Here is a 25,566-nt window from a genome sequence, read left to right on the forward strand (position 1 = left end):
TAGGGATTTTTCTCTATAACATTCTACATATGTCTTGGCTGTTCCCACTGTCTTGTTAATTGGGGGAAGTATCAGCCACATATAATAATTCTGATGCTCAGTGTCTTTGATAAGGCCAAGTGCTGCATCACCATCAGCTTCCTCTAAAGTCGTCCAACAATTTAGGGCAGAGAAAACCCTTATCGCTTGGTGGACATCAGTCTTCTTGTAGATGCAGTCTTTAAAGACGTAGCCGTAAGAAATACTAAGGCTTTCTCATGAACAGAATTGAATCTGATTCTGACTCTCTCATATCTTGCCAGATTGGAAGTGTTGCCAAAAGCAGCAGCTTGGATCAGTTGTCAATATTTCTACTTTAAATCCTTTTTCTTTCTAAGTGGAGCCATTCTTTCTATGCATTTGGCACCGTTTGCTATAAACACTATTTTCAGGCACATAATCACAGTACAACTGTTTTATTGATCTGCAAGGGAGTGGAAAGTGAAGTGACTTATATTTTATCATGGTAAATATATGGTATAGAAAGACCGAATAAAAATATTTTTCAACCTTCTTTAAAATAGACTTTTGCTCTTTAAATGAATCGTAGCAGGTAGGGTAGTATTTGTGAGATTCACAATGCTTGGAACAAGATCTGGGTGTTTTTTTTTAAAGAATTAAGCTAAGTATATGTGTCTTTTTCAAAATTACTTCATTAAAATTCAAACTTGTCTTCTATTAATGACTTACCATTCCTTACAGTCTGTGATGCAAAAGGATATAGTAAAATGGACATACTGACCTGTTTTGGGATACTAGGTCACGTAAGGAGAAAAGGCCGAACTCTTTGTTTCCCGTGTCAGAAATAAAAGCTGACTATTCTAGCTGTATCTACCTAGGATGACACCATGAATTGCTATTGCCTGTACTCACTTTGTTCTTTAACCTTTGTATTGTCATTTATAAATAGATGGTACGCTTTTAAAGACCATGTCTGGGAGGTTGATATTGCATGCCTATCACATTTTCCTTCTAAATAACATGTGATATTATGTATATGTGAATATTCTGATATTACATATGCAGAAGCCAAGGTTACATGAACAGAGGTCGGAGATTAGCTCCTCAGTCTAAATTTCATTTCCTTATGGATTTAGGTTTGCTTTAGAATTATTTTGCAGATTTCATTTAGTAAGTGGATTTAGGTTTGTTTTAGAATTAATGTGCAGTAGCTCAGATTTCATCTTTTAAACAGAACGAAACTAGGGGTTAAAAGAATTAAATGAAAAGATGCAAGCCATCTTTGCATTTGGACTTTCCAAACATTTTTCACATGGCTTCTTTCTTTCTCATACTCCATATCACATTTCAGTGAAAAGTAGATGAATCACATACATACATAAAAATATTTGTAACACAGAAAAATGATATGATTTATACATACAGAAATTTTCAAATACCCACTCACATAAAATATAAATTATGATTTTAGGATAAGTATATATGTGTACAACTGTATGAGCACTTGGTATATTGTAGAACCCTTGGATAAGTTTTTATGGATTTAGTATATTGAAAAAGAAATTTGATTCCTTTTTTATATATGCTGTTTTGCTGGAAGGAGGTGATAATTTTCAATTCTAGATCTGGTTAACTGTATAGTTGCCTCAAGGTTTCTGTAGGAACATTTCTCAATCTTGCTGAAAGAAATAATAAAATGGGTTTGCCTGAGTGAACCTGAGTGAGCTTGAGCGCTTATGAGGAGCAAAATATGGTCAAGCGAGTCACAGAAAACAGTTTTCAATGCATCTTCATAAATCAGCATGCTATCAAATATTCTGTTGACATATATGCAACAATCCATACGTATTATGAGCAACAGAAGATCATTTGTGAACTGCTTATTACAGTCTGCATCTCTTAGCAGCATTCCTGCTGATAAATTTCTTGGTAGTTATGGAACAGAACAAAATCCTGAGGAGATATAAAAAGTAGAAGAAAAAGCCTTAACATCATTTCTGTGTGAAGGAAACATGATATCGACTTTGATCTTATCAGAATTAGACCTGGAGCTTTGGCGGAGAGCAAATCAGTTCTTTCCTCATGATATGCAATATCTGCCAGATGTGTAATAAAAAAATTTGGTGTTTCTTGTTTACTAGAAAGAAATTACTTTGCTTTCGATTTAGTATGGTAACAATTCTTGTGGTAGTTTTGGATGAAATATTACACTGTCTGTCATTTTTTCAACTCATAATAAGATCATATGCTACTACAAAGTCCAGCTGTCCATATTCAGACAGGGGCACAAATATTGAGGGAAGACCCCTGATGAGTGTTAAGTGCCCATACATTATGAATAGTTTTAATTTACATCATTTCAGATACTACCTCCAAAGCTGGCTTGGCTCTTTGCTGCTCTAAATCCTGAATATGAACTTACAGCTTAGTAAGGCAAGGAAATGAGATTTAAAGTAGCAGTAATTTTTATATATACCTACGAAAAGGAACTTTTGCTTCATTGTGTGCTTTCTGTTAGTCAAAGCAATTGGTCTACAGTTCATAGGTATGTGTAGGATTTTCTGTTGAGCGAAAACATGGCAGATTTTGCATAGGTATTTTTCATAGCTACAGATTTGATTTGTAGTGTCTTAATATTATATAGAAAGGCTTCATTGCTCCTACCCACAGGATGGATAGATATTTGTTAAAAATTAATGGAAAGCTTGGGTGGTAGAACTAACAGACACAGTACGCTTCTAGCCATCGATGAATACTCAGTTGCAAACATACATAATTTCACATGCACTTTCATATTTTATTAGAAATGTGTAATATTTCACATTTTAATGGAAGTGTAATATACCCACATAGCCATCATGCTGGCTCAAACTCTAAACCCTTCTGCCGCTTTAAGACAAAAAATCAGCAAAGAAAAATATTTAGAAAGAAAAAATACATACAGATTCCCACCCTGAAACCATAACTACCTTCACTAGACATATCGTGTCTTCTTTATAAGTCGTGTCTCAAAGTCCATGGCCAAATCTCAGCTATAAGGCTGGAAAGAGAGAATTTTTAGGTTTATGTGGGACATGAAAGAATATTTCCACTATCTTTCCTTACTGATGTAAATATCTAAGTAACTTGGAAGTAAAGCAGATTTCAGTCATTTTTTTAGGTGTCTGAAATGTTTCTGCTTTACTGCCTTCCTCTGTCTACCCTTTAAAGAGTTAGACTTGTGATGAATAAAGCATCTGACATTGCAGGTAGATAGAAGACAGCATTTCGCTAACACCTAATAAGGTCTCTGAGACATTCCTAGAATAGTTCTTGCTGGAGGTTAGGGTTTGTACAAAATACACAGTTATGTCATATTGTAAAAGGCTTTGGATAGGATTTTCCTAAATGCTAAAATCACAAAGGAGCACAAGTGTGATTGAACATCAGTGGGACGTAAGCTCTCAAATTATGTATGAAAGTCACAACTTTTGCTACATGGATTATAAATAATCAGATAGATAATTCTTGTGACTCTTGTGACATGTAAATATTATTTTATGTTAAATCCAATGCATTCCAATGTTGATACACACGAAAAGAATACATTTATATACACATATCTGCATATAATTATGTAAGTACTTCAAAATGCACATAGAAATCTATATTAAAAAACAAACCTTTTGCATGCACAAATTGAAAATAAATGTGATTCAGGGAGATGTAAAACACATGTCAGTATAGACAGACTTTTAGTTATTGGCTACATTCTCACGCTTACTCTTTGAGGCAATCAACAATCGAAGATTGTGCTTGGTTTCTTGTAGAAAAGGTATTTGCAGGTCACCTTTACTTTATTCATGCCTCAATTCTCCATTGGGCATTACTAGATTTGTGGATGATAAAGGCCATACCTTTTTTGTTCTCACACAATGAGTGCCTTATGCAAAAGAATAAAATCTGTATGCAACACTGTCTACAATGCATGCGTATGTTCATTTATCTCAATAACTGCCTGTCATCTTTGTGTGCAGACATCTTACAATGATAATAAGAGCCCAACGCTGCTCAAGATGTGAAATTTTCAGGGATAGATTTCTAGCTGCAGGCAACCTGAGCCAAGTTCCACTTACTGAGAACATTCTCCTTCTTGTCACTGACCACATTAGACGCTTTAATGTCACTTTATTTTTTTATTCCACCCATGTCATGAACTTCAGTGATTATCATATGTGATTTCAGTCATAAGCATATGTGCACTTAAAAACGTATTTAATATAATTAATTAATATTTGAGTATAATTGCAGTAAGCATGGTATATATTCAGTTGTCTATGCAAATTCACTGCATTTTGGTGAACTTTGAAACTTCTCAACCACTTTGCAAAGCAAGGGGGAGAATAAATGTTTCTAAAGGGAGATCAGATTTTTTTCATATGCTTTTAATATATTTTTGAGTAATGTAGTAAAATTTGTAATCATAAGGGGGAAATGCGTTGTCTTATTTTGGGTTACTGGATTTCACTGCTTTCCAAAGTATTGACAAAGAGTTGACAGCAGAACATTATTAATTCATTTCTAAGTTAGGATTTAATTGTTTCCGCTCAGCTGCTTGTTAACCTTTAAAATTGTTTATTTAAAGATGAAGAACTAAAGGATAAAAAGTTTCCATTGTTCCTTTAGGAACGAGAACCAAAATAAACACAAAATTCATTCACAAAAATAACTTGAACGCTTCTAACCAAGAAAAAAGGGTCATTGCAAAACCTGATATGAAAATAGGATTATGTATGTAGCGCTGATTTTTAGTACTCTGTCTACTCTGTCTAATTATATCAAAATGCAGTATTATTGTATGCAATTGTATTATATGAGACAGAAATTTTTAAAAAGTGAGAAAGAAACTTGAGAGACTTTGAAACAGAGTTGTAAAAAACAGAACTTAGGTAAGTGTAAGTTTTTACTTAAGAAGAGAAAATAAGTAATTTTTTAAAAATTATTTTTCATGATTTGAAAACTCACTATTAACTTGTTTTTTGTTACTTTGTCATTTCCTATAACAAAAATGCCCTTTTCAAGCTAATGAATATAACTTTAATTTTCCTAGATCAGAGGAGGAAAACTTATGATCACATACACAAGAAAGAATGATGCTGGCAAGTATGTATGTGTTGGAACAAATATGGTTGGAGAGCGGGAAAGTGAAGTGGCAGAGCTCACGGTTTTAGGTAAGAACTTCTCTTTCAAGCCTGTGCTAAACAATGTCCATGAAAATTAAAAAAAAAAAAAAATTCCAATTTTCATTTTTCCTAGGAAACTTTTTTGTTAAGGTCATTCTTCTCTGCTTCCTTTTTTGTGTTTATATTGAAAATGTTCTTGTCACAGTGGTGGTCTAGCAAATGGGTGATGATTAATGCTTTTGCAGCCCACTTTGGAATGTTGTTGCTATCAGAACACACTTTCATGCTTGGCTTTCAAACTGAGAGAGGTTGCTTTTAAGAATCAAGCCACGGGCAACTTGAAGTCCTGTTCAGAGTTTTATGTGAAGCAGTCTATTTCTTAATGAAATGAAAGCATCTGTTATCTTAAAGTTGCTGAAATTATACTAGCATGCACTAAGATAGAGCAGTAACTTTTTAGTAGCTAAGGAAGACTTCCTGAGGTCTGCTATGCCGTTTCCTTATTTATTTATTTTTATTTTTTATTTGTAGACACTTTGAAACACTTTGGGAGAAACTTATTGCCAAATGGATTTAGAACTTCCAAGAGAAACACAGAGTTGAGGAATCTCAGGAGTAGAGCTCTGACTCCTCTTATTTGTAGTGGTTAACAGTGCCTAGGATACCACTACTGAACAAATCATAATATGGATTGTTATATTTTCAGTATTGGAAAATATTAATTCTCTTGCTGTAAACTTCTGAGTGAGATTCATTACAGAACGATAGCTTACTTCTTTACGTTCTTTTTCTACATCTGGTTTTCTCTTCAAATTTATTTCTGATTTTCAGCCTGGAGAAACAAGCAAGGTTTTCTTTTTAAACAGGAAGGTAAAGCTTTCAATGTTTTATCAGTCTATGTCTAGAAGTCTTTCATATGCTTTATTCTTTCAACTCAATCGTGTCTTAGAACAAGCATGCTGACTTCATACATTAATATCATTCAACATAAATCTTCAGTTTATGGTTTGTGGTTATTTGGAAGTTGAACTTTCCCTTTTAGGTCTCTACTTTAGATCAGGGCGGGGGTTATATGCCAGAAACCATAATATTAGAAAGTTTCAAAATGATCCTTGCTAAGCTTTCCTTTTATTTACCAAATAACTGTGTGACAGAGATAAATACTCACTCTAATATCAGTGCTCATTTATGTTTGAATAAGACGAGTATGAGTGGGCAGACAAAAACTCTTGTTGGACTGTTATGCTTCCTTAAGGAATTGGTCTAAAAACTATAAATGCCTTGTGTATATATTTTGGTGTTTCACAGGAGTCTTGGCCTTACCAGAACAGCCATTTTTCTAAATTTACATGAATATTCTTCCCAAAGAAGAATATTCCTACAGTGAAGTTTAATCTAGAATGTTTCACGCTGCATACAGATATTAGCCTTATTGCACCTAGAAGAAAATTAGTGGTGGGGAGGGAGGAAGTATTTGTATGTGTGATTTTTAATTCACAATTAGATTAATTTCTGTACGTCACTCATTTCTTAAAGATAAGCCTAACATAGGACTAACAGCTTTAATATCAACCTGTTATATTATCTAACACTAGGTGTCTAATGTTACAGGCAGAGGCAAGTTTTCCGTAACACATGTCTCCAGTTGATCTGGGCATCCTCAAGAGCAAAGGAAGTCCTCACTTCTATTTCACTGCTTTCTAAGCGTACACTAAGGTTTTCTACTACTCTTAAATCTATTTGAAAAGGCATATTCAGAACCAGCCTTGCCAAACCTAACACCAAAACCACGCACAAAGCGTATGGGCTTGTCTTGTCCTTCTGCCCAGTTCTTCTGAACTCCTATGAGAAATGTATGTCATGCTTTGGGGTATTCAGTTCCTGACTGTGGCAATGGCTTGAGACTCGTGCGGTTCCAGGCAGATGATATTCCTATCTTGAGTACATGCAAGTCAAAACGTGCAGCTGTCTTCTCGACTTCCTCAGAGCTTTCACAGCTTTATAGGCAACAAGATCATCTGCCTTAGGCAAAGGAAGCTGTAAAGCATTCCCTTGTTAAACCTTTCCTACTCTTTTAAAGATTATAAAATCTGGACATCCTTTTGTCCTCAGATGCTGCCTTTCTAGATGGGTGATCCTTCCTGGAGTATCCTGCTAGCTGTTAACCCCATTTTCCTCCTTGTGCATATGCCAACCTCATTGTGCTTCAGTCTGGAGTGAAACTGAATTAATATCACAACATCATGAAGCTACAGACACTGTTGTTATGTCTAGATAGGAAAGTGTATTGATTGCTCCCTTGAAATTTCCAACTGGCAGCATGTTTGCCAGGACTACATAGCCAGTACTGAGATCCCGTTTTGTTTCAGCAAGCCTCGGAAAAAGTATGCAGTAATTAATCTGACTCCAGCGAGCCAGGGCTGGGGTCATCCATGCCCTGCAATGTGATTCAGGGATAACAGCAATTTTCAGGAATGAGAATTACAAAGAAGACATTGTGGCTTTTTTGCCTTGTTTTGTTCTCTGTGTGCTAGTGGAAGAAAATGTTCCCTTTCTAATAGAGCTTTTGAAATAATTGCCTCATGCACGAGTCGCTGGTGACCCCTCACAGAGGTTCTGTGCTGGGCTTAGCCTGGGAGTAGAGATGTGCAGTGGTGTCCAAACATCCCCAAACATCCCCTGAGAAAATATGTAGTTTGTGCCTCATGTCTTTGGAAGCGACACCGCAGGCGCGCGGGCAGAATCTCCTCCGTCCCATTTGTGGTGCTGCTAAAACCAGGACATCTGGGTAAAGGTCAGTTCAGGCATAGAGCTGCTATAGGTTCTAATACCCCTTATCTTTCCTTTCCTTTCAGAAAGACCATCTTTCGTGAAGAGACCGAGTAATTTGGCTGTAACTGTGGATGACAGTGCCGAGTTTAAATGTGAGGCCAGAGGTGACCCAGTCCCTACAGTAAGATGGAGGAAAGATGACGGAGAATTGCCAAAAACAAGGTGCAGTGCATGGAGCTATCTCTTTGATAAGATCCCCTTCAGTATATGCTGTAGCATTTCGACATTTGAAAACTAGCAATTCGTTTGCTTGAGTGGAGGAGGCAGGGCTAATCTAACAAGACATTTCTAATTTCCATGCTGCTCTATTGCAATTATGAATTATAATAAAACTCAGGGAAGCACTTGTGCTCAGGCATTTATCATGAAAACATAGAGCACATACAACAATAAAAGTGCTAAGTTCAGTTAGTAATACCTGACACAGATTGAAGACACTTGAAGAGTCTATTGTAATTATTACAACTTTTGAAGAATGTATAATAAATAAGGTGGCAACATCAAGAAATGTGTATTGGATTTGCAATTGATATAGCATGTAGTCTATTAATGTACAAAGCTCCTTGTGGAACATATGTTTTTTGTTATTAAGTCTCCCCTTTTTTTTTTTTTTCCTGTCCTTACTCTAATTCAGAGCAAAAAGTAAACTACCTTCTTAAAAATAAATAGTTTCTGTTATAGATTATTTCTTCATTCTGCTTAAATTCCCAATCATTATTGAAAAAGCTGTTGGGGAAAGTTGGAGGGATGAAAGAAGAAACACTGTAACAATTGATGCCTGTCATCTAAATCCAGTTTCCTGTTAATCTAGTCTATAGCTTTAACAAAAACTACCGCATTTTAAGAGGGAAATCTACTTTCCTTGAAGAGAAACATATTGACTGTATTATACAAAGAAGAGGAAAAAGGGTGATGAAAGGAGAGGAAATGATATAAGGCCACATCATTTCTTTAAAAAATGATTGAATGAGTTGTGATTTATCTGAGTTTTAAGTGGTTCTTGAGTTACCTTCTTGGGAACAATACTTGCTTTTCAACCATATTTAACAAATGCATAGATTCAAATGGAAAACTTTTAGGGGGGAATAATAAATATTATTAAATTTTCCTGTTAAAAGAGTTCTAATAGCAAAAAGTTCTGTGTTAGTTTTACATCTGTATTGTACCAGTGTACTTCTGCTGAGGTCAATGAAACCAACTCACACATTGCAAATGAATCAGAATGAGGTTTTCAAATATTTACATGTCTTTTGCTTTGAAAACTTGATTTTTACATTATCAATTTATAGCATTTTATAAATATTTTATAAATACTTTTATTTCTCTAGGAAGCCTAGGAGCAGAAATATTTTAAAGCAAAAACAACACATTATTCCATGTTACAGAAACTGTACAAACTTTTGTCTTATTCCTATAATTCCTGTCATTATTTATTATTATGTATATTTAAAGATACGAAATCCGTGATGATCATACCTTGAAAATACGGAAAGTCATGGCAGGAGATATGGGCTCATATACTTGTGTTGCAGAGAATATGGTTGGAAAAGCTGAAGCCTCAGCAACTCTAACAGTTCAAGGTAAGGCTGTTTCTTTATCCAAAACTCTAACCCAGAATAAAGGAAAAGGATTATTTTCATGCAGTGACGTTGTTGTAACTATAAGTAACTTTGTGCAGAGTTTTAAAAGAAACCGTGTGGAAATACCATTTTGTTTTGAGTAGTATTTGTAAGAAACTTAAGTATTTCAGATTCATCTTTCTTTTCTTCTCCTTTTCTTCTTCTTTTCTTTTCTTTTCTTTTCTTTTCTTTTCTTTTCTTTTCTTTTCTTTTCTTTTCTTTTCTTTTCTTTTCTTTTCTTTTCTTTTCTTTTCTTTTCTTTTCTTTTCTTTTCTTTTCTTTTCTTTTCTTTTCTTTTCTTTTCTTTTCTCTTGTAATTGGTCTTTGCAGAGCTGGGATGGGGAAGTAAGTACATTTTGAGATCCAAAACTCTAACAGAAAGAAAAAAATCAGTGTTATCAAACCACATCACTTTAACTTGAAAGAAAGTCTTATTAATTTAAGTATCTGCTGATTTTTTTCAGTTAAATGTGATAAAGAAGCAGTGTATCTTTTAATACGTTAACCCAGACCACTGGCATTTCTGTAACCTTTTCATTACAAAAGCCTATCAGAGTACTACTGTTTCTTTGTGAGATAAAAATTCAGTGGAACTCCGTGAACTAATATGTATAAAAATTCTTCATTGCCTTTATATACACAATCCAGATGTTCACCATTCAGATAATCCCTCTCTTCCTTTCCTGGCTAGCAGACAGGCAGTGATGTCATTCCGATGCTTTTCTGCTCAGCACTGTCCTTTTCTCTGCTTAGTGGGAATTAGTCATTATGGAGTTCGAGGGAAATACAGGTTTTAAAGTATTTTATTTAGCAACAGGCCCCTGTTTTGACGCATTTACTGTAACAGGAAAGGTCTTGTCCTTAACCTACTCAGCTTTTTCCAGTGCCTGACACAAGGAACATTTGGTGTCCTTAACATCTGTAACTGGTAGAAAAATATGGGAAGGAATTCTTTTGTTAAACTTCTCATAAAACCAAGCATTTTCAGACGTTCTGTTTTGTTAGTCGTCATGCTGTTTATGCATTAAAACTGATACCTTATGTTTGCAAAATAATCAGCTTTTATGCTTATTTTTAGAATAAAAGATTAACACGTGAAAAATAAGCATAATTCAGAAGAAAAAGACTGAATTATTTCAAAATCAGTGATTTGTTCTGGAGAATCCTTCTTATTTCAACTGTTAATCTTGAAACCCAATTAAAATGTTAGTATTAAGGAAACTTGTTTTATGACTGGCTGAGCAGTTACATATCTGGAATGAAGATTGGTAGCCCTATTCCTTCATAGTCATATTTTCATAATAAGCAAATACAGTTTTGTAATTGTGTTTAGGTTAATGGTTCTACACAGATATAAAATGACCTAAGTATGTAGATATTAGAGATCTAGAGTGAGATCTTCTGAATTTTAGTAAAACAAATGTACTTTTAGCAATAGGCTCATAACCTAAGTCTTGATTCAGCAAAGCACTTCAGCATGTGCCCAGTTTCATTTCTGCTTTACAAAGCATGTTAAAAAAAATCCATGCTTCAACCATAGTTAATCCATGAGAATAAGACATACATTCAGTTAGCTTCTGTTTGAGCTGTTCTCTAAATCAGTACTGGATTGGAGAAAGGGAAAACTGGTCCAAGGCTTGGGATAACCAAAAGTATTCCACTATTTTTCATGCCACTTTCAACTGGCATAGGTATTTTTCAACTTCAAAAATGTACTACCTTAGTGCATTATCTCATGGGGTTGACAGTTTAAGAATAAAAGAATATATTCAGGGTATAGATTTAGGCTTCATCAAGATTTAAATATATTCACTTAATGTTGTGGAGGATCATCTAATGGATGCTTCATGCTCAAAAATGCCTTCTCATTAGTCCTAATACTGTCTTGTTGAAATTCAGTATCTCAGCACTTGCCATATTATTGGTGATATCTTGATTCTGAGAAAAATTCTACTTCTTGAAATTTTATATTTGGCATTTCATCACAAAGAAGGCTATGGGAAGAGAGCAGACTTTTTAAAATCAAGGGTTTTTTTCTACTATTTGGTAGATTAGCAATAAATAGTACTATTGTATTTCAGAGCAGCTGTTTATATATGTCAGTGGTGGTGTGGTTTATTTCCTTTGAGTGTTTTTTGCATTTTTTTAAATTGAATAATATATTGAGGTAGTAAATATACCATTTACAAATGCTTATTGACAGTCATCATTGTACTGGATCTGTAGTCTTTCCTGGTGCCTTTTTTTTTTTTTTTTTTTGTAAACACTTGTATTATACAGTAGATATTTTGCTCTGTGGATGTTTTTATGGGATAATTTGTCTCCCTGTGTGAATGGATTACCTTCCAAGCCAGTTTTCTGAACTAATGTGCTCATAGAAAGGATTGATGTGAGAAATTGTAATATCTGGGACTAATATGTAGTTTGTGATGCGGTGAATTGTAATGAAAGTTCATTTATTAGCATATCCAGGATACCTGAAAAAGTATAGGACTCCACTAGGAAAAAAATGCTTCCCATTCAGATTTTTATCACATTTTTCCTTTCTCTATCTCTTCTCTCCTTTTCCTTTCCTTCTCTTCCTCCCTGTCTTCTCACCTCTCATTGCCTTCCCTCTCTTCCTTCCATTTCCTTCTCATCTAAAACATTTTCTTTTTTCCTAAAGGCTGAGCTTATTGACTGCTACATTTTGAGAGAGATTTGATCTTGTTTTTTAGTGTTGAGATAACATTGATCTGACAGTCTTCACAGACACACAGCTCATTGAGGAAAAAAATATGTATTTTTTAATACAGATAGTATTTTCTCTAGCTGATATAAGAAAAGGAAATGACAGGTCTTTCTGTGCTTTTGGTTGGGTGTAAAGATTAAAAAATGAGGATGTGTTCAGTTTTGTCAGCATTATTTCTGCTCCATCTTTGTAAATAGAGGGCTGTGTTACAAACCACAGGCTCAAAGAGTGTGTCTGCCAAAACAGAGATTCATTGAACTTAGTAAAGGTTAAAGAGATCGCGCCTGTTGTTGTCTGAGACAGGCTGTGGGGATTGCATGCCAGACTACCATCCAAAGAAAGAATACAGGAATTACTAGTGGTAACCCTAGAAGAAATACGCCTGCATTAGAAAAGGAGCAATCATGATTTGTAAATGTCCATGCAATGGAATAGCTATACTAACTGAAAAGCAGCATATAACCATAGGTTGATGAAATATGGTGAGCTGATAACCTTGTGTCTCAACAGAGAGCTAGCCTGCACCTAGCTGTCATGTTAGCTTTAGCTCAGCACTGACCCTGCTCCATCTAGCACATGTCGGAGCACATAAGACGTGCCCAACAGTGCTCCACATCTCAGGAAAACTGCACAGCGCTGCATCTGAGCTGCTGATGCTGCTGTGTACAAGGTCTGCCTGGACCTGTGAAGTAGAAAATCATCAGCTCAGATAATTCAGCTATTCAACAACTATTTATTTGGATGCTAAAATCCCAAACCCAAATGGTATCATCTTAATTTTGCTTATGGCACTCAGCATCACAGAATCTGTTTCACCCTGATTATTGGAAGTGGTATTTCCCTCCCTTCGGGCTCCAAACTTGATGAATTGTACATGTTTCCTCTCTTTAGGTGATGTGCAGATGCAATACTTTTATTGCAACTTCACTTCTGTTACTAAACTAGACCTGAGATTCTTTTTTGGCAGGAAAATCTAAACTCTCTTTTCAGTCTTTCACTGTTGAAACTTTAAAGCATTTCTGTCTTTGAAACTATTTGTCAAGTTAACTTATTTTCTCCTTTGAGAAGTAAATAGCAAAAATTTAATCCTGATGTTGCTCACATTATGTTAAAATCAGAGCATGTCAGTCCACTGTTTTCATTTAGTAGCAATATGTTGCACATATGTAAGGCATCCAGAAGCTTTACTAATACATGCAGAAGAGTTTCTTTCAGGAGATGACTAGTTATTAAAATAATACCTCAATCAATAGGAACTACTAAGAAACATTCCAGAGAGTGCAATACGTTATATTTTACCAATCTGCAGTAAGTAGTTGATATGCTTCAGCAGAGGGAAATGATGGCAGAAAATGTACATCTGGGCCCACCCCATCTCTCTGCTGCTCTCACCCTAAGCAAGTTGGAAGTGTTTATTGTGAATGTATTTCATATATTTGCAAGATGCTTTTCATGTTTTATTGGGGATTTCAAATATGTGTTTTGCTTAGCTTGATATCTTGAAGCAGGGCTGCAGATATGATATTATTGTGTACAATTTAATTTGAAGCTCATATTCCTAGGACATGCACAAAATTACCGAAAATACATGCCTCAGAACTGAAGTTCTAAGATTTGGCTTTGCCATTGATGGAAGTCACAGTAGGGCTGTTTCTGAAACCTGTGAATTTCACATTTAATCATGAAAGCTCTTCAGAGCAAGTCTAACAACCAAAGGTTTTGCAAATTTTGCCCTACTTCCATTTGCTTTGCTGCCATTTGCAGTTCTTAATTACGCCTTTTTTAGCATCCAAGTTTATATTTGGTTTATGATTTTTGCTGAGACAAGTTTTCCTCTCGGATACAACTGGAAATTGTGGTTCTAGTGGAAGTCTTTCTAGGCCGTTGGCAAGAAGCACTGTAGCAATGACTGTAGTTGCTTCTCAGCAGGAGGTGAGAATTCCTCTAGAAATGACTCTGGCAAACTCATATTTTACAGCAGTGATCTTTGATAACGAGGGTTTTTTTGGCTTATGAGCTCATTAAGTTTAGGGTTAGCAGAGCTTATCTGTAAGGCTGATGGCAGCCAGAGCGTTCGATAAATGACTCCTGGGTGCGATTTGGCTGCACTAGTCAAACAACAAAAAAAAATAATGCAAAAAGGCGGCACATGCTTAAGGTCTGGAATTTCCTACTCTTTGGTACTAAGTAGCTTCAAGGCATGCTATAAAGGTCATCTATCTATCTGACTGGGCTTCTGGGCAGGGCTGAGAATGTCACCCTGAAGGAAAAGGAATAGGATTTGCTCTTTTATCTGTCAGATATTGTGTGCATATTTCTACTGTGTCAGGCTGCTGGTACACATTATAGTTGTCTGTAAACATAATAGCTCTGTGGACATCTGAGCTACACAAATTAAAAAAAAAAAAAGGACAAAATGCAGATTTTCATGAAATTAAAAAAAAATATACTGTTCATATATATTGTGGTTTCAGTATAGAGATACATCGTATGTGTTACAGAGAAGGCCCTGCCAGATCAGGCCTGAATATAAACACACTGCTTTTAAAACTAGGATCCAGACTGAAATCTGAACTTGTCTCCCTGTATGTCATTATGTCTCCTTTTGAAATAGCTAGTTTCAGGTCTAGTTTCTGTCTTCAGTCTCTATGAAAGAGAAAAGAATAATATTAGTGATTGTCCATAGGAACTTCAGGAGTTCTTAACTAATAAACCTGTGGCAGGATGAGTGAGGGAAACCAAGTCTTGTGATTTGTGTAGCTTAAAGGAACGGCCCGTTCCCCCTTAATGAGTGCTGTAAACTGTGACAGCACTTGAGATTTCTATCAATGATCTGAGGAGTTTGACTGCCACCTATTCCTGGTGAATGGATATAAATCTTGAAAGTTAATCAGATGAACTGTATTTGAGGAAACTGTCTGAAGGCGAGATGAGTGCCCTGAAGGTGCTTGTTCTGCTGATGTGAGTGATCAACACTGAGATTCCTGAAGCATTGCTAAAACACAGGTGAAAAAAAAGGAATCAATAAATATTTCAGTGAAATAAGAAAAAAAAAGGGATTTACAGTTACTTCAAATCCGTGTAACATATTTTAATATATAGCTGCTCCTATGGTTTTTAAATGGAGTTTTAATTTTTTATGTAGCATCTCATGACAATGACAATGACAACACTTGCTTACAGGGAAATGAAGCTTAAAATATTTGAAGATCCCGTACTGCAATTTAGTAATTTGAAACAAGGAGGTGAGACAGATGTTTCTCAGCAAGTAGAACAGGAAAAGTCCAAGTAATCCAGAGAAATAGTGCTATCAAAATATGTTGATGCCAGTGGCTTTTTACATCTGAAAAGTTTTTATTTGCTGTAAGGTTTCTTAAAATTATACCTTTTAATCACTCACTGCAGAGAATTTAAGAAAACAGATTTTATAAAATTTCTTCAGCACTCAATTAAAATACAGCAAAGAAAATTTTAAGACTCTTTTCTAGTGCCTGCAATTTCCTAAGCCTTGTGGCCAGGGAAAAATCAATTACTTTCTGTAGCAGGCATCACTGTTGCAGACTTATTGTGGCTGTTATTCTGAAGATAACATTTCAATAATTTTGCCATTGGGATAGACAGAGTAACATTTTACTGTGAATTGTTGCATGGGGAATTTTGGTTTTATTTATAAAATTAAACAGAGTACAAGGAATAATAACTTTCATTGGTTGGTTAATTTCATGAAAATAGTGCCTGTGCTCTGTGCTCATTTTGAAATAAACTCTGGTTATATTAAATTATTCTAAATGTCCTTGAAGTGACAACCCATGTTTTTTTTCCCTTTTTTTCCTCCTTCTTTCTAGCCTATAGTTAATTTTCGTATAGACTGTATAGTGGTTATCATTAAAAACACAGATACCCTAAAGTTTATCTATTTATTTGGTTTGATATGATAATTAGAAGTATCCTTATGCTGTATTGTTAATGTTCCTTTTAAAATATAAAAAGAAGATTAATACCCTTTGCTCTCAAACCTAAAAAGTATAAACTTGCCTAAATCTAAAGAAAATACACTCCCTTATTTTAGATTACTCGCATCATTAAAATCAGTCATCTCTGTGAATTAATTGTTGACAAAGAAAGTTGACTTTTAATAACAGACAGTGCATTCAGACATTATTTTGATAAGCTGTTTTGGGTACAGCTTGTGACCGTGAATTATGTTTTGTTTGAACATTTAAAATGTTTTATTGTTAGGTGCTGAGTAACACTCGAGAACACATACAGGTAATAAAGTACCTTGCAGCCTTCACATGCAGCCTGTGGAAGGCTCATTGGTGCTATCTTGCAGTGCAAGGAAAGACTTGCTTCTTTGGGCTCAAATGCCAGATAACACATCCACATTAGTTCCTGAAGTCCATATCTGCTTGCTGCTCCCTGTGACCACACATGAATTCCCAAAGTTTGGCATCCATTTTTTTTTTTTTTCCATTTGATGACAGGGATGGGAGGGTTAAATAACGAGGAAGTCGCTCGGGTAGTTGCTGTCCCTTTCGATGCAGTTAAGGAAGCGTCTCTCTGTGCAGAGCAAGACATCACCTCAGAGCCACGCGGTGGCCCAGGCTTCCTCCAGCAGGGCCCAATGGCCTTTGCTCTGCTTCTTCCTTCAGAGTGACCGAGTGCTCAGATCTTGGCAGATTTCCCTTCCCAAAGCATATATTTAACCTAATTAAAAGTATTAACTCAAAACAACTCTTTTGCTAATAGCCACCTTGTGCCACGTGCTCTGGGTGTCCCTGCTGGAGCAGGGGGGTTGGACTAGATGATCTCTAGAGGTCCCTCCCAACCTTAGTGGTTCTATGATTCTATGATGCCTAGACTATCATACCTACCTACAGCAAGCCTAACAACAATTTTTGTAGTTTTACAGGCTTTTGGCAAAAAATGAATGCCTATCTGATAGAGCCAAATGTATGAAGGAAAACTGTTTTGCTATGTCTATTTTTTTTTCTTCTTTTTCAAATTAAGTAAGTTCATTTCTGTATGCAGTTTGTTCCCTTTTCTAGCTGCCACACCATAAACATTTCCAGCCCTGATGGCTAATTCCATCTTAGATGGAATTCCTAGATGTTTGTGGTTTTTTGCTCCCTGTAATTGAAAGTTGTTAAAATGTCATGGTTACCTTGTAGATAACACTGTCAACAAAAGTAAATTCAGGTATTAGTGTGCCATGCGGAGCCCTGAGTTGTGGGGCTGTGTATGTGTTTTGGGGTAGAGGGAACATAACCATTCAAGGAAAACTACTGATTTCTTTTGAAACAGTATCCGTTTCAGTCAACAATCCTTACTGAGGATTGCATGTCACAAATAACATTTTATAATGATCAAAAGTTGCTTCATTGTAGAGATTTATGATCCTTCAATTTTTCATGTATGTTTGGAATCCATTTATCTTTGGACTCTGGCTGCTTTTCACAAATATCTTTAACTTATTGAAAAAAGGTTGCTATGTATTTTAATACTTTTTTCCAAATATAAAACTATGCTATCATAAACAGATGAGAAAAAAATCAGATTCCATTGCCCTTTCAGCTCTACAGTCTTCTAAGTCAAAAAATGCTGTAGGAAGCTCCTAACAATTGCTCAAATAGTTCATCTATCATAATCTTCTTGTACTTTGGCTCAGCTTATTTACAGTTTGACTGTCTTTTTTCACTCTTTTAAAAGACTTTAGCATAAATATTTGTATTCACAATTACTTAGATTGCAGTAGTGTCCCAAATTACCTAGTTACCTCCAAATTTTAGAGTTTACTGCATTTAAACAGATAGTTAATCCAGGCCCAAATGAGTTCAATAAATTGTTTTTAATTTACAGCATGGTTTAGGAAGACCAACTCTTGTGATGAAGGAGGTGGAGAAACCAGAAGAGGGAATTCTAGAAGAATTTAAATCCTTTCCTTCCTCTCAGTCCTCCATTTCACCTCCATTTCACAAGGCAATGGCTCAAGGATTTATAAACATATTAAACTGAGTACTACTTGTATTGACCTGAGAAGTATCACCTTTTAAAATCACATTGCAAAGTTGATTTCCACATTTTAGATTTTACTATAAAAATCTTCCTGATTCACTCCTGCAAAAGGAGAGATTACAGACTCGAGTATTTTGTAGTTAGGATCAGCCTCACAAAAAGGCGTGAGGAAGTGAGTACATTTTTCACATTATTCTCCAGCATTTTTTTTTTTGCAGTGGGTTCTCCCCAGTGCTGCTCCACACAAGCTCACTTGTGTATCTTAAATACTGGAATATTTAAAAGCAAAATTCCTTGCTCTGCTGTGAAGCAGGCACTAATATATCTACAAAGCTGAAACACAGTTTAGATCTGGTCAGATTTTACTACCTACCCCCATCAACCAGAATATAGAAGGGGAAAAAAAAACTTTTGGTCCCAATCACATCTCAAAATGGCCAGAAATTAATCCAGAATTAAAATACCATTTGATAGCTCCTGAAAACCAAATAGCACGTGAGTTTGGTTACTACCTCCATGTCATTTGGTTACTGCCTACATATCAGCACAGGATGGGGTTTAAGCCCCTGAGGAGAGTTAAGCAGCTTAGTGACATTTTGACACTGATAATAGAAATGAGAAGCCTGTTGGTGCATCCGCTGCAGAGCTGAGGGAAGATGCATTTCTGCTTGGCTCAAGAGAGAACACAGTTGACTTTGAACTTTTGGCAGTTTAGCTAGAGCTCTAAAATTAGTTCTGGAGTTGATGCTGTTAAACCACCATGCTGTATATGTTACGACATACATTTTTAGGAATATGTTGTGATCACATAGCCTCACGTGTGCCTCTCTCCTGATGTGTGTACCCGTTCTAAATATAATTACATTTTCAGGGCTTTATTTGCACTGTCAGCACTAAGGAGCAGTGCGTGCCTTTTCCTTCCTCACACCACTCTCTTTCACCTCACATTAGCTCTACAGAGCTGTGGTCATCTGCCCTTTGTATTGTGGGTGGGTACCAGGCCAAATCCAGCCTGAGCCTTGGGCTGAGTCTGAGTTCCTCAGGATCCTCATGGAGGAGTAAATGTGGTCAAGTATGGATACAGAAAAAAGAAAATAGAAAAAATGAATCACGAAACTTGGCATGAAGTATGTGGAAGAACCCAGCAGCTAACTAAAGCTGTGATTTTCTGTAATTAGCTTTTCTGTGCGTGAATCTGAAGCTTGGTATCAGTTTCTTCCTATCAGAACTCTTCTCCTTGATATTTAGCCAGCTGCTGGCTTACGAATTTCATTCTCTTGCTTCGGTACTAATATAGAAAATAATTCATCTGTTTCTCTTCTTCAATTGTTTTAAATTTCTCTCTTCTGCCTTTTCATCAGGTATATTTTGAAATTAGCATGGTTGATTATTTTGTAAAATAGATTATCTAATATTTCAACAACAGTCTGAAAAAGAGTTTTGCCAGTTGTCATAAATAAAATTAATCATAGTCACTCCCTCTCTGGAGCTTGGATTTAAAAGTCATCACTTTTGATTTGAAATACTAAAAACTATGTATAAACATTTTGGCTGAACTATATTTCTGCGTCATGGTTGGGGCCAGACTGTTAGACCTTTCCTCAAAAGTTTATGCTGCAGAAAATTCCATTTGAAACCCTGGGGTGCTAGGAACTCTGTGGGCTTTCATGGTGAGTAAGGGTTTCGCAGTTTGGTCTTCTACAAATGTAAATTTTAGCAGAAAATCTGGGAAAATATAAATTCTTTATATGTGTGTCCAGATCGCAAGAAATGACAGCTGAGAATAAATGGAGACCAAAGAATGAGGGTCAGAAGGGATACCGTAATTCTTCTGTAATGTACCTGGTGTTACTTTCCCATAATTTTCCCAGGCTGTCACCTGCAGACAGATGAATGTCAGGATTTATATTTTCTCAGAAGTAGACATTTTGGCCTTTGTTTATTTCTCTGTAGAAGGTGATACTTTCTACAAATGACTGCAAAGAAATGTGCATCTCAAGGATATTGGGATTTTCAGATTGCTTTGATAAGAACAAAATTGCCTACAAATCATTGGAAGGGAAATGGAAGACGGTACATTGCCTTAAACTATTTGCAGAACAGCAACAAATAGTCTTTAGTTGCTTTTCAAAAAGCCCTTTAAGCCTTTTTCAGATACTAATGCCTGCAGGATTGGAGGTATGGTTTTAACAGTAAAAAGTGGTTAATTAGATTTCAGAATCTAGCAGGCTTATCAGTGAAACCATTTTTTTTTTCATGAACAGAAGAGGCTGACAGCTTTTTAGGTGAGCTTTTGTTAAAAAAAAAAGTAAATAAACATCTTCTGAATGTCTTTTTTTGTTTGGTTGGTTTTTTGTTGTTTGTTTGGTTGTTGTTGTAGTTCTGTTTTTTTTAAAGAGCAAGCAATCAGAGTTTGAGCAGCTTGTTAAGCATCTGCAAACTCTAACATTTCCTGTATGTATAATTGCAATACCCTGATATTCTGCGCTTTGTTCAGTCACTCATAAACACCTGGGGGTTCAAAATTTTTCTGCTATCCTGGAAAACTGCAGTGTTTCCTTCCAAACAGCATAGCTATCTCTGTGCTATTTTCATTGCTAACTCTAGAGTGTCTTTTTTGTCTGACTTTTACTTGGCCAACTACATCTTAGATGGCCAGAGCTCTGTCGTGTCTTCCAGCACATACAAGCGCATAGCCTCAAACTCACATCCCATCTCCTCCCAGTTTGTGTTTCAGGCACAGCCAATCTCTGATCAAGTTTCGCTTGAACTAGGACTAATGTGACACAAAATAATTGAAAGTAATATGAAATTGCACTGTGACTGGCATATCCTAGATTTATCATAAACCTGAGGATTTATATGAAAACTAAGATAACTCATACTATTACCTGGAAGTTGTTTTGCTATAGACAGTGGACAAAGGAAGAAATCTGGGTGTTTTACTTGTTTAACAAGTCACCTGTGCAGCGCAGCTGCGAAAAAGAGTGTGATCCGAGGGGGCATCTGATAAAATGATTCACATGGTGAGGCCACATCTGCAGTACTGTGTCCAGCTCTGGACTCCACAGTACAAGAGGGATGTGGAGCTGCTGGAGAGAGCAAGGCCACAAGGATGATCAGGGACCTGGAACATCTGCCCTATGAGGAGAGACTGAGGGAGCTGGGCCTGTTCAGCCTGGAGAAGAGAAGGCTGAGAGGAGGGGGACCTGATCAGTGTCTATAAGTACCTCAAGTGAGGGAGTGAGGAGGATGGTGCTAGCCTCTTTTCAGTGGTGGCCACCGACAGAACTACTGAGGAAACAGCCACAAACTGAAGCATCAAATGTTCCACAAGAACTTAAGGAAAAATTTCTTAACAGTGAGGGTGACAGAGCACTGGAACAGGCTGCCCAGAGAGGTTGTGGAGTCTCCTTCTCTGGAGATCTTCAAAACCCGCTTGGATGCAGTCCTGTGCCACGTGCTCTAGGTGATCCTGCGTGTGCAGGGGGGTTAGACTGGATGACCTCTAGAGGTCCCTTCGAACCTTAAGCAACCTTTCTATGTCTTATAGAAATGTTGGCCTGAAGACTGCCAGTGTTTGATTTCTCTGGTGTAGTATTGTACGGTCTTAATTCCTGTATATCAGCCTGCTCTAGGGGTGTGAAACAGTCCTTGAAGACATAAAGCTTTTTGTTCAAGTAAACAAAAGTAAAACATACAGAGCTTAAATCAAATATATTCCATTTGTGTCAGTTGAATAACAAGATATGTGTTGAGAGTCTGAAAGATGTTAATAAATAGGAATAGTCATAATAATTATTAATGACTATTCAATAAGCAGAATAAAATACTGTTTGGTAATTAAATATTGCCTTGAATCTCTGGATCACAAAAGCACTTTATTATTATAAGTAAATGAAAATACCTATCATTTTACTGTTTCTTTTTGAGGTAGATAATTACTACCACAGCTTTCAAGAATGAGGTATTTGAAGACTGCAGCTTCTCATATCAGGCTAAGAAATAGGCCCAAGCCTTTAATATAGACATTAGCCAACAGATCAAGTAGAGAGAAACAGTAGGTCTATGTTTGCATTCACGTTTGTGGGAAGAATTGTGTGGGAATTATGTATGGTGTGCTGAGGTCTCACATGTGCATATCCTGTGAAGAAAGGGTGAGGGAACGGCATATTCAGCTTGGGGAGAGGTGGCTTTGGTTGACCTAACAGCTGCCCACAGTGTCTAAGACAGAACCAGGCTCTTCACAGCGAAACACAGACAGGAGATGACAGGTGTAAGTTGAAACAAAATAGTTGAGACTAGATATAAGGAGAAATTTCTTCCCTGGGTAGACATCCTGGCAGTGGAGCAGGTGGCCCAGAGAGGCCAGGAAGTCTCTGTCCTTGGAGGTTTTCAAGATCCGAGTGGATAAAGCCCTGAGCAACCTGGTCTCCCTTCTCACCTGACCCTGCTTGAACAGGGTGCTGGACTAGACACCTCCTGAGCTCCCTTCTGACCTCAGCTATCCTATGAGCCTGTGATCCTACATCTCTCAAATACATTAGTTGCTTCACTGACACCTGGTAACTATGCTGGTCTGTAGTTTGGTCCTGAAATCACAAATTGATACTTCTGTGAGTAGATTTAATGAGACAAGTAGTCCCAGTGAGGTGGATAGGTTTTCTGTCAGGAATAAAGTATTAGGAGGTCATGTCACTAATCTGGAAACCACTTTTTTTTTTTTTTTTTCTTCAGTGACTGGACATGTGTCTTCCTTGATAAATCTCGCACATCGAGGAAATTGCTTCAAAGGCAAAAAGATATTCTTTTCTAATTTGTGGTTTCACATGCTATTTTCCTGTCTTTACAAACAGGTTATTCCCCCTAATTGCCATATCAAAAGTTGTAATAAACACAGGGGAAGTTAATTTACTTAATAATTGGGAGCATGGTGCTGTCAAATAAAATGTGCAATAATGGAGGAAAAACTACACTTCACACTACTAAACTACTAAAACCTTAAGTATCAATAGTAACCTTAAGTATTCTTAGTAACTTTAAGTATCAATAGCAACCTTAAGTATCCTTAGTAACCTTAAGTATCAATCGCATGTAAATCAAACCAAGCAAGTGATCTCTCTTGGTTGTTGCTGTTCTTTTAAAGCATATCATGCCCTTCTGACAGACCTGTTTATAATTTTCTATAAAAGTTCACCCTTTGCCCTCACCACAAATGTGCAACCAATGTGATGCCCTGTTTCTATAGGGATTTATTTTCATGTATCAGTTTTTTCATGTATATGTTTTTACAGGTGGGCGAAAAAAAAAAAAAAAGGCATTTACTTGGCATGGTTATTTTTGACATACAATAACAAAACCTTCCAGTAAAAAAAGAAAGATGGATATTCAGCACTTCCAAGTTAATTCAATTTGAGGAAATGTAATTGAGCAACCAAGGCAGATTCCTATCCGCTGGAAATTTCAAATGAACTTTCAGCAGAGGCCTTGCAGGCAGATTTGCATAGCTACGAAGAATTTTAACTTTTCTCCTTTAGGCACTGTTTAAGTAATGGAAAAATTCTAATTTAGTGTTAATTCCACTGGCTAAGAATTTCAAATCATTATTTCTCTTATCAGACTATTTTGTCTAGAATGTGAACTATTTTTATGGAAAAGCTTTTCAAATTTCAGAACAGACCGGACTGTAATTACAAGTACTCCGGACCCCAAATTTAGTAGGGAGCTTTTCAGATTAAAAGGAGAGCTTTTTGTGTAACGTACTTTCGTATGACTAAGCAAGTAGTTAGGAGCTCAGTCGTGCAGATGAGGAGAGTATTTCTCTCAGGAGTTCTTGTGCATTGCTTCCTGGCCACTCCCTTTATAAATCCTAGATTTGCCAGTATAATCGGAGCAGAGTAATGCATACTGGTGTGTGCTTTGAGAAACACTGTACCTAGCCTCTGCCATACATGCAGAATCCTTCCTTAAAATTACAAATCCAAACTTTGAAAAACTCAGTTCACTTTCCTCTGTTTGGAATTGCTTCACTAACACCAAAAGTGAATTCTACATATGATTTGGACTGAGCACATCCAGTTGCAGCTTCTTGCTCTGAGCATGATCCAAATTCCAAAAATTATAGCTGATTCTCTTTCTGCTTCATTTTCATCATATGCCTGGAGTCCTCTGTATGTTTCATTTATTTCAACAGTGAGTCAGTATTCCTCCTATCATCTAATGAGTTTTGGCAGACTGGGTGTTCCTAGTTTCCTCTGAGCATTTTGCCCTAGAGTGGTGTATGCTTACCAACACATTAGGAAACAGTACCCCTGCTGAACAGTAGTTATCTTGATTTCAACTTAAAGAGACAAGATCAAAGTTTGGAAGCACTTGTTATGTGTATGATGCATTAAGAAAATTATGTATTTCTGGATGTTTAGTGTAATTGTTTTATACCAACTATCCTTTTTCTAATTGACTTTCTGTGTTGGTATCTGAGTATCTGTTTTAGAAAATTCATAATTTTTACCCTTTTACTTTAATCTGTTCTTTAAACTAGAGATGTGTTGTTGGAGTGCTTTCGAAAATGCTTTCCTTTGTAAGTGAAATTAGTCTGTCAATCTATGCCTTTTTAAAGATTATGGAAATTTTCAAATATGATTGAAGAATAATTTACTATTGGAAGACTTCTATTAAGAAATGCAATGTTTTGCAATTTTTTTTGTTTGTTTTTGTTTTGAGTGTATTAATGGCACTGAGATTTTGGGAGAGAAAAAGGGTTGGGAATCTTTTAAAACTAATGGTAATTTAGTTCACATGTGGAATTCAGCACTGAGTATTAAGATGATACAGCAGTCATTACACTGAAAAAATTGGTATGTGGGCTAAATACCTACGCATATTTTTGCTTTTTGAACTAGCTTAATATTTAATAGTCATTAACCTCAGAAAAAAATATTTTCTATTTGTAAATATATGAATCCTTTATAAAGTGTATAAATGTCACTTTTGCATTTCAGTAATGATGTAAGTTCACATTTACTGGAGGTTTCAAGTGAATTTTATTATAGAAAGCTCTTGGCACAGAGAAATTAACAAAAAGAGATGATAATGCTACTAAAAACATTTAATCCAAAGTTGCACAACAGTTCGTGGGAAAGCTTTGGAGTAGAACACAAGTTGTGTGACCACTATTTTAGTCTGTTATCCACTTACTGTATAACCT

The 25,566-nt window shown here is 36.2% G+C and overlaps 1 protein-coding gene across 1 annotated transcript in view; it reads left to right on the forward strand.

Annotated features, from left to right (window-relative positions):
* The window catches only part of ROBO1 (roundabout guidance receptor 1), a 498,318-nt gene that overhangs the window by 407,376 nt on the left and 65,376 nt on the right, over positions 1-25,566 (forward strand). The window contains exons 5-7 of the mRNA XM_088539356.1: positions 5,090-5,210; positions 8,018-8,156; positions 9,447-9,574. Coding sequence (XP_088395482.1) covers positions 5,090-5,210; positions 8,018-8,156; positions 9,447-9,574 — 388 coding nt within the window. The remainder of the gene's footprint in view (positions 1-5,089; positions 5,211-8,017; positions 8,157-9,446; positions 9,575-25,566) is intronic.

Source organism: Tinamus guttatus, unplaced genomic scaffold, assembly GCF_059628265.1.
Source record: "Tinamus guttatus ecotype Peru unplaced genomic scaffold, ASM5962826v1 Tinamus_guttatus_pri_ptg001602l, whole genome shotgun sequence".
NCBI classification, from domain to species: Eukaryota; Metazoa; Chordata; class Aves; order Tinamiformes; family Tinamidae; genus Tinamus; species Tinamus guttatus.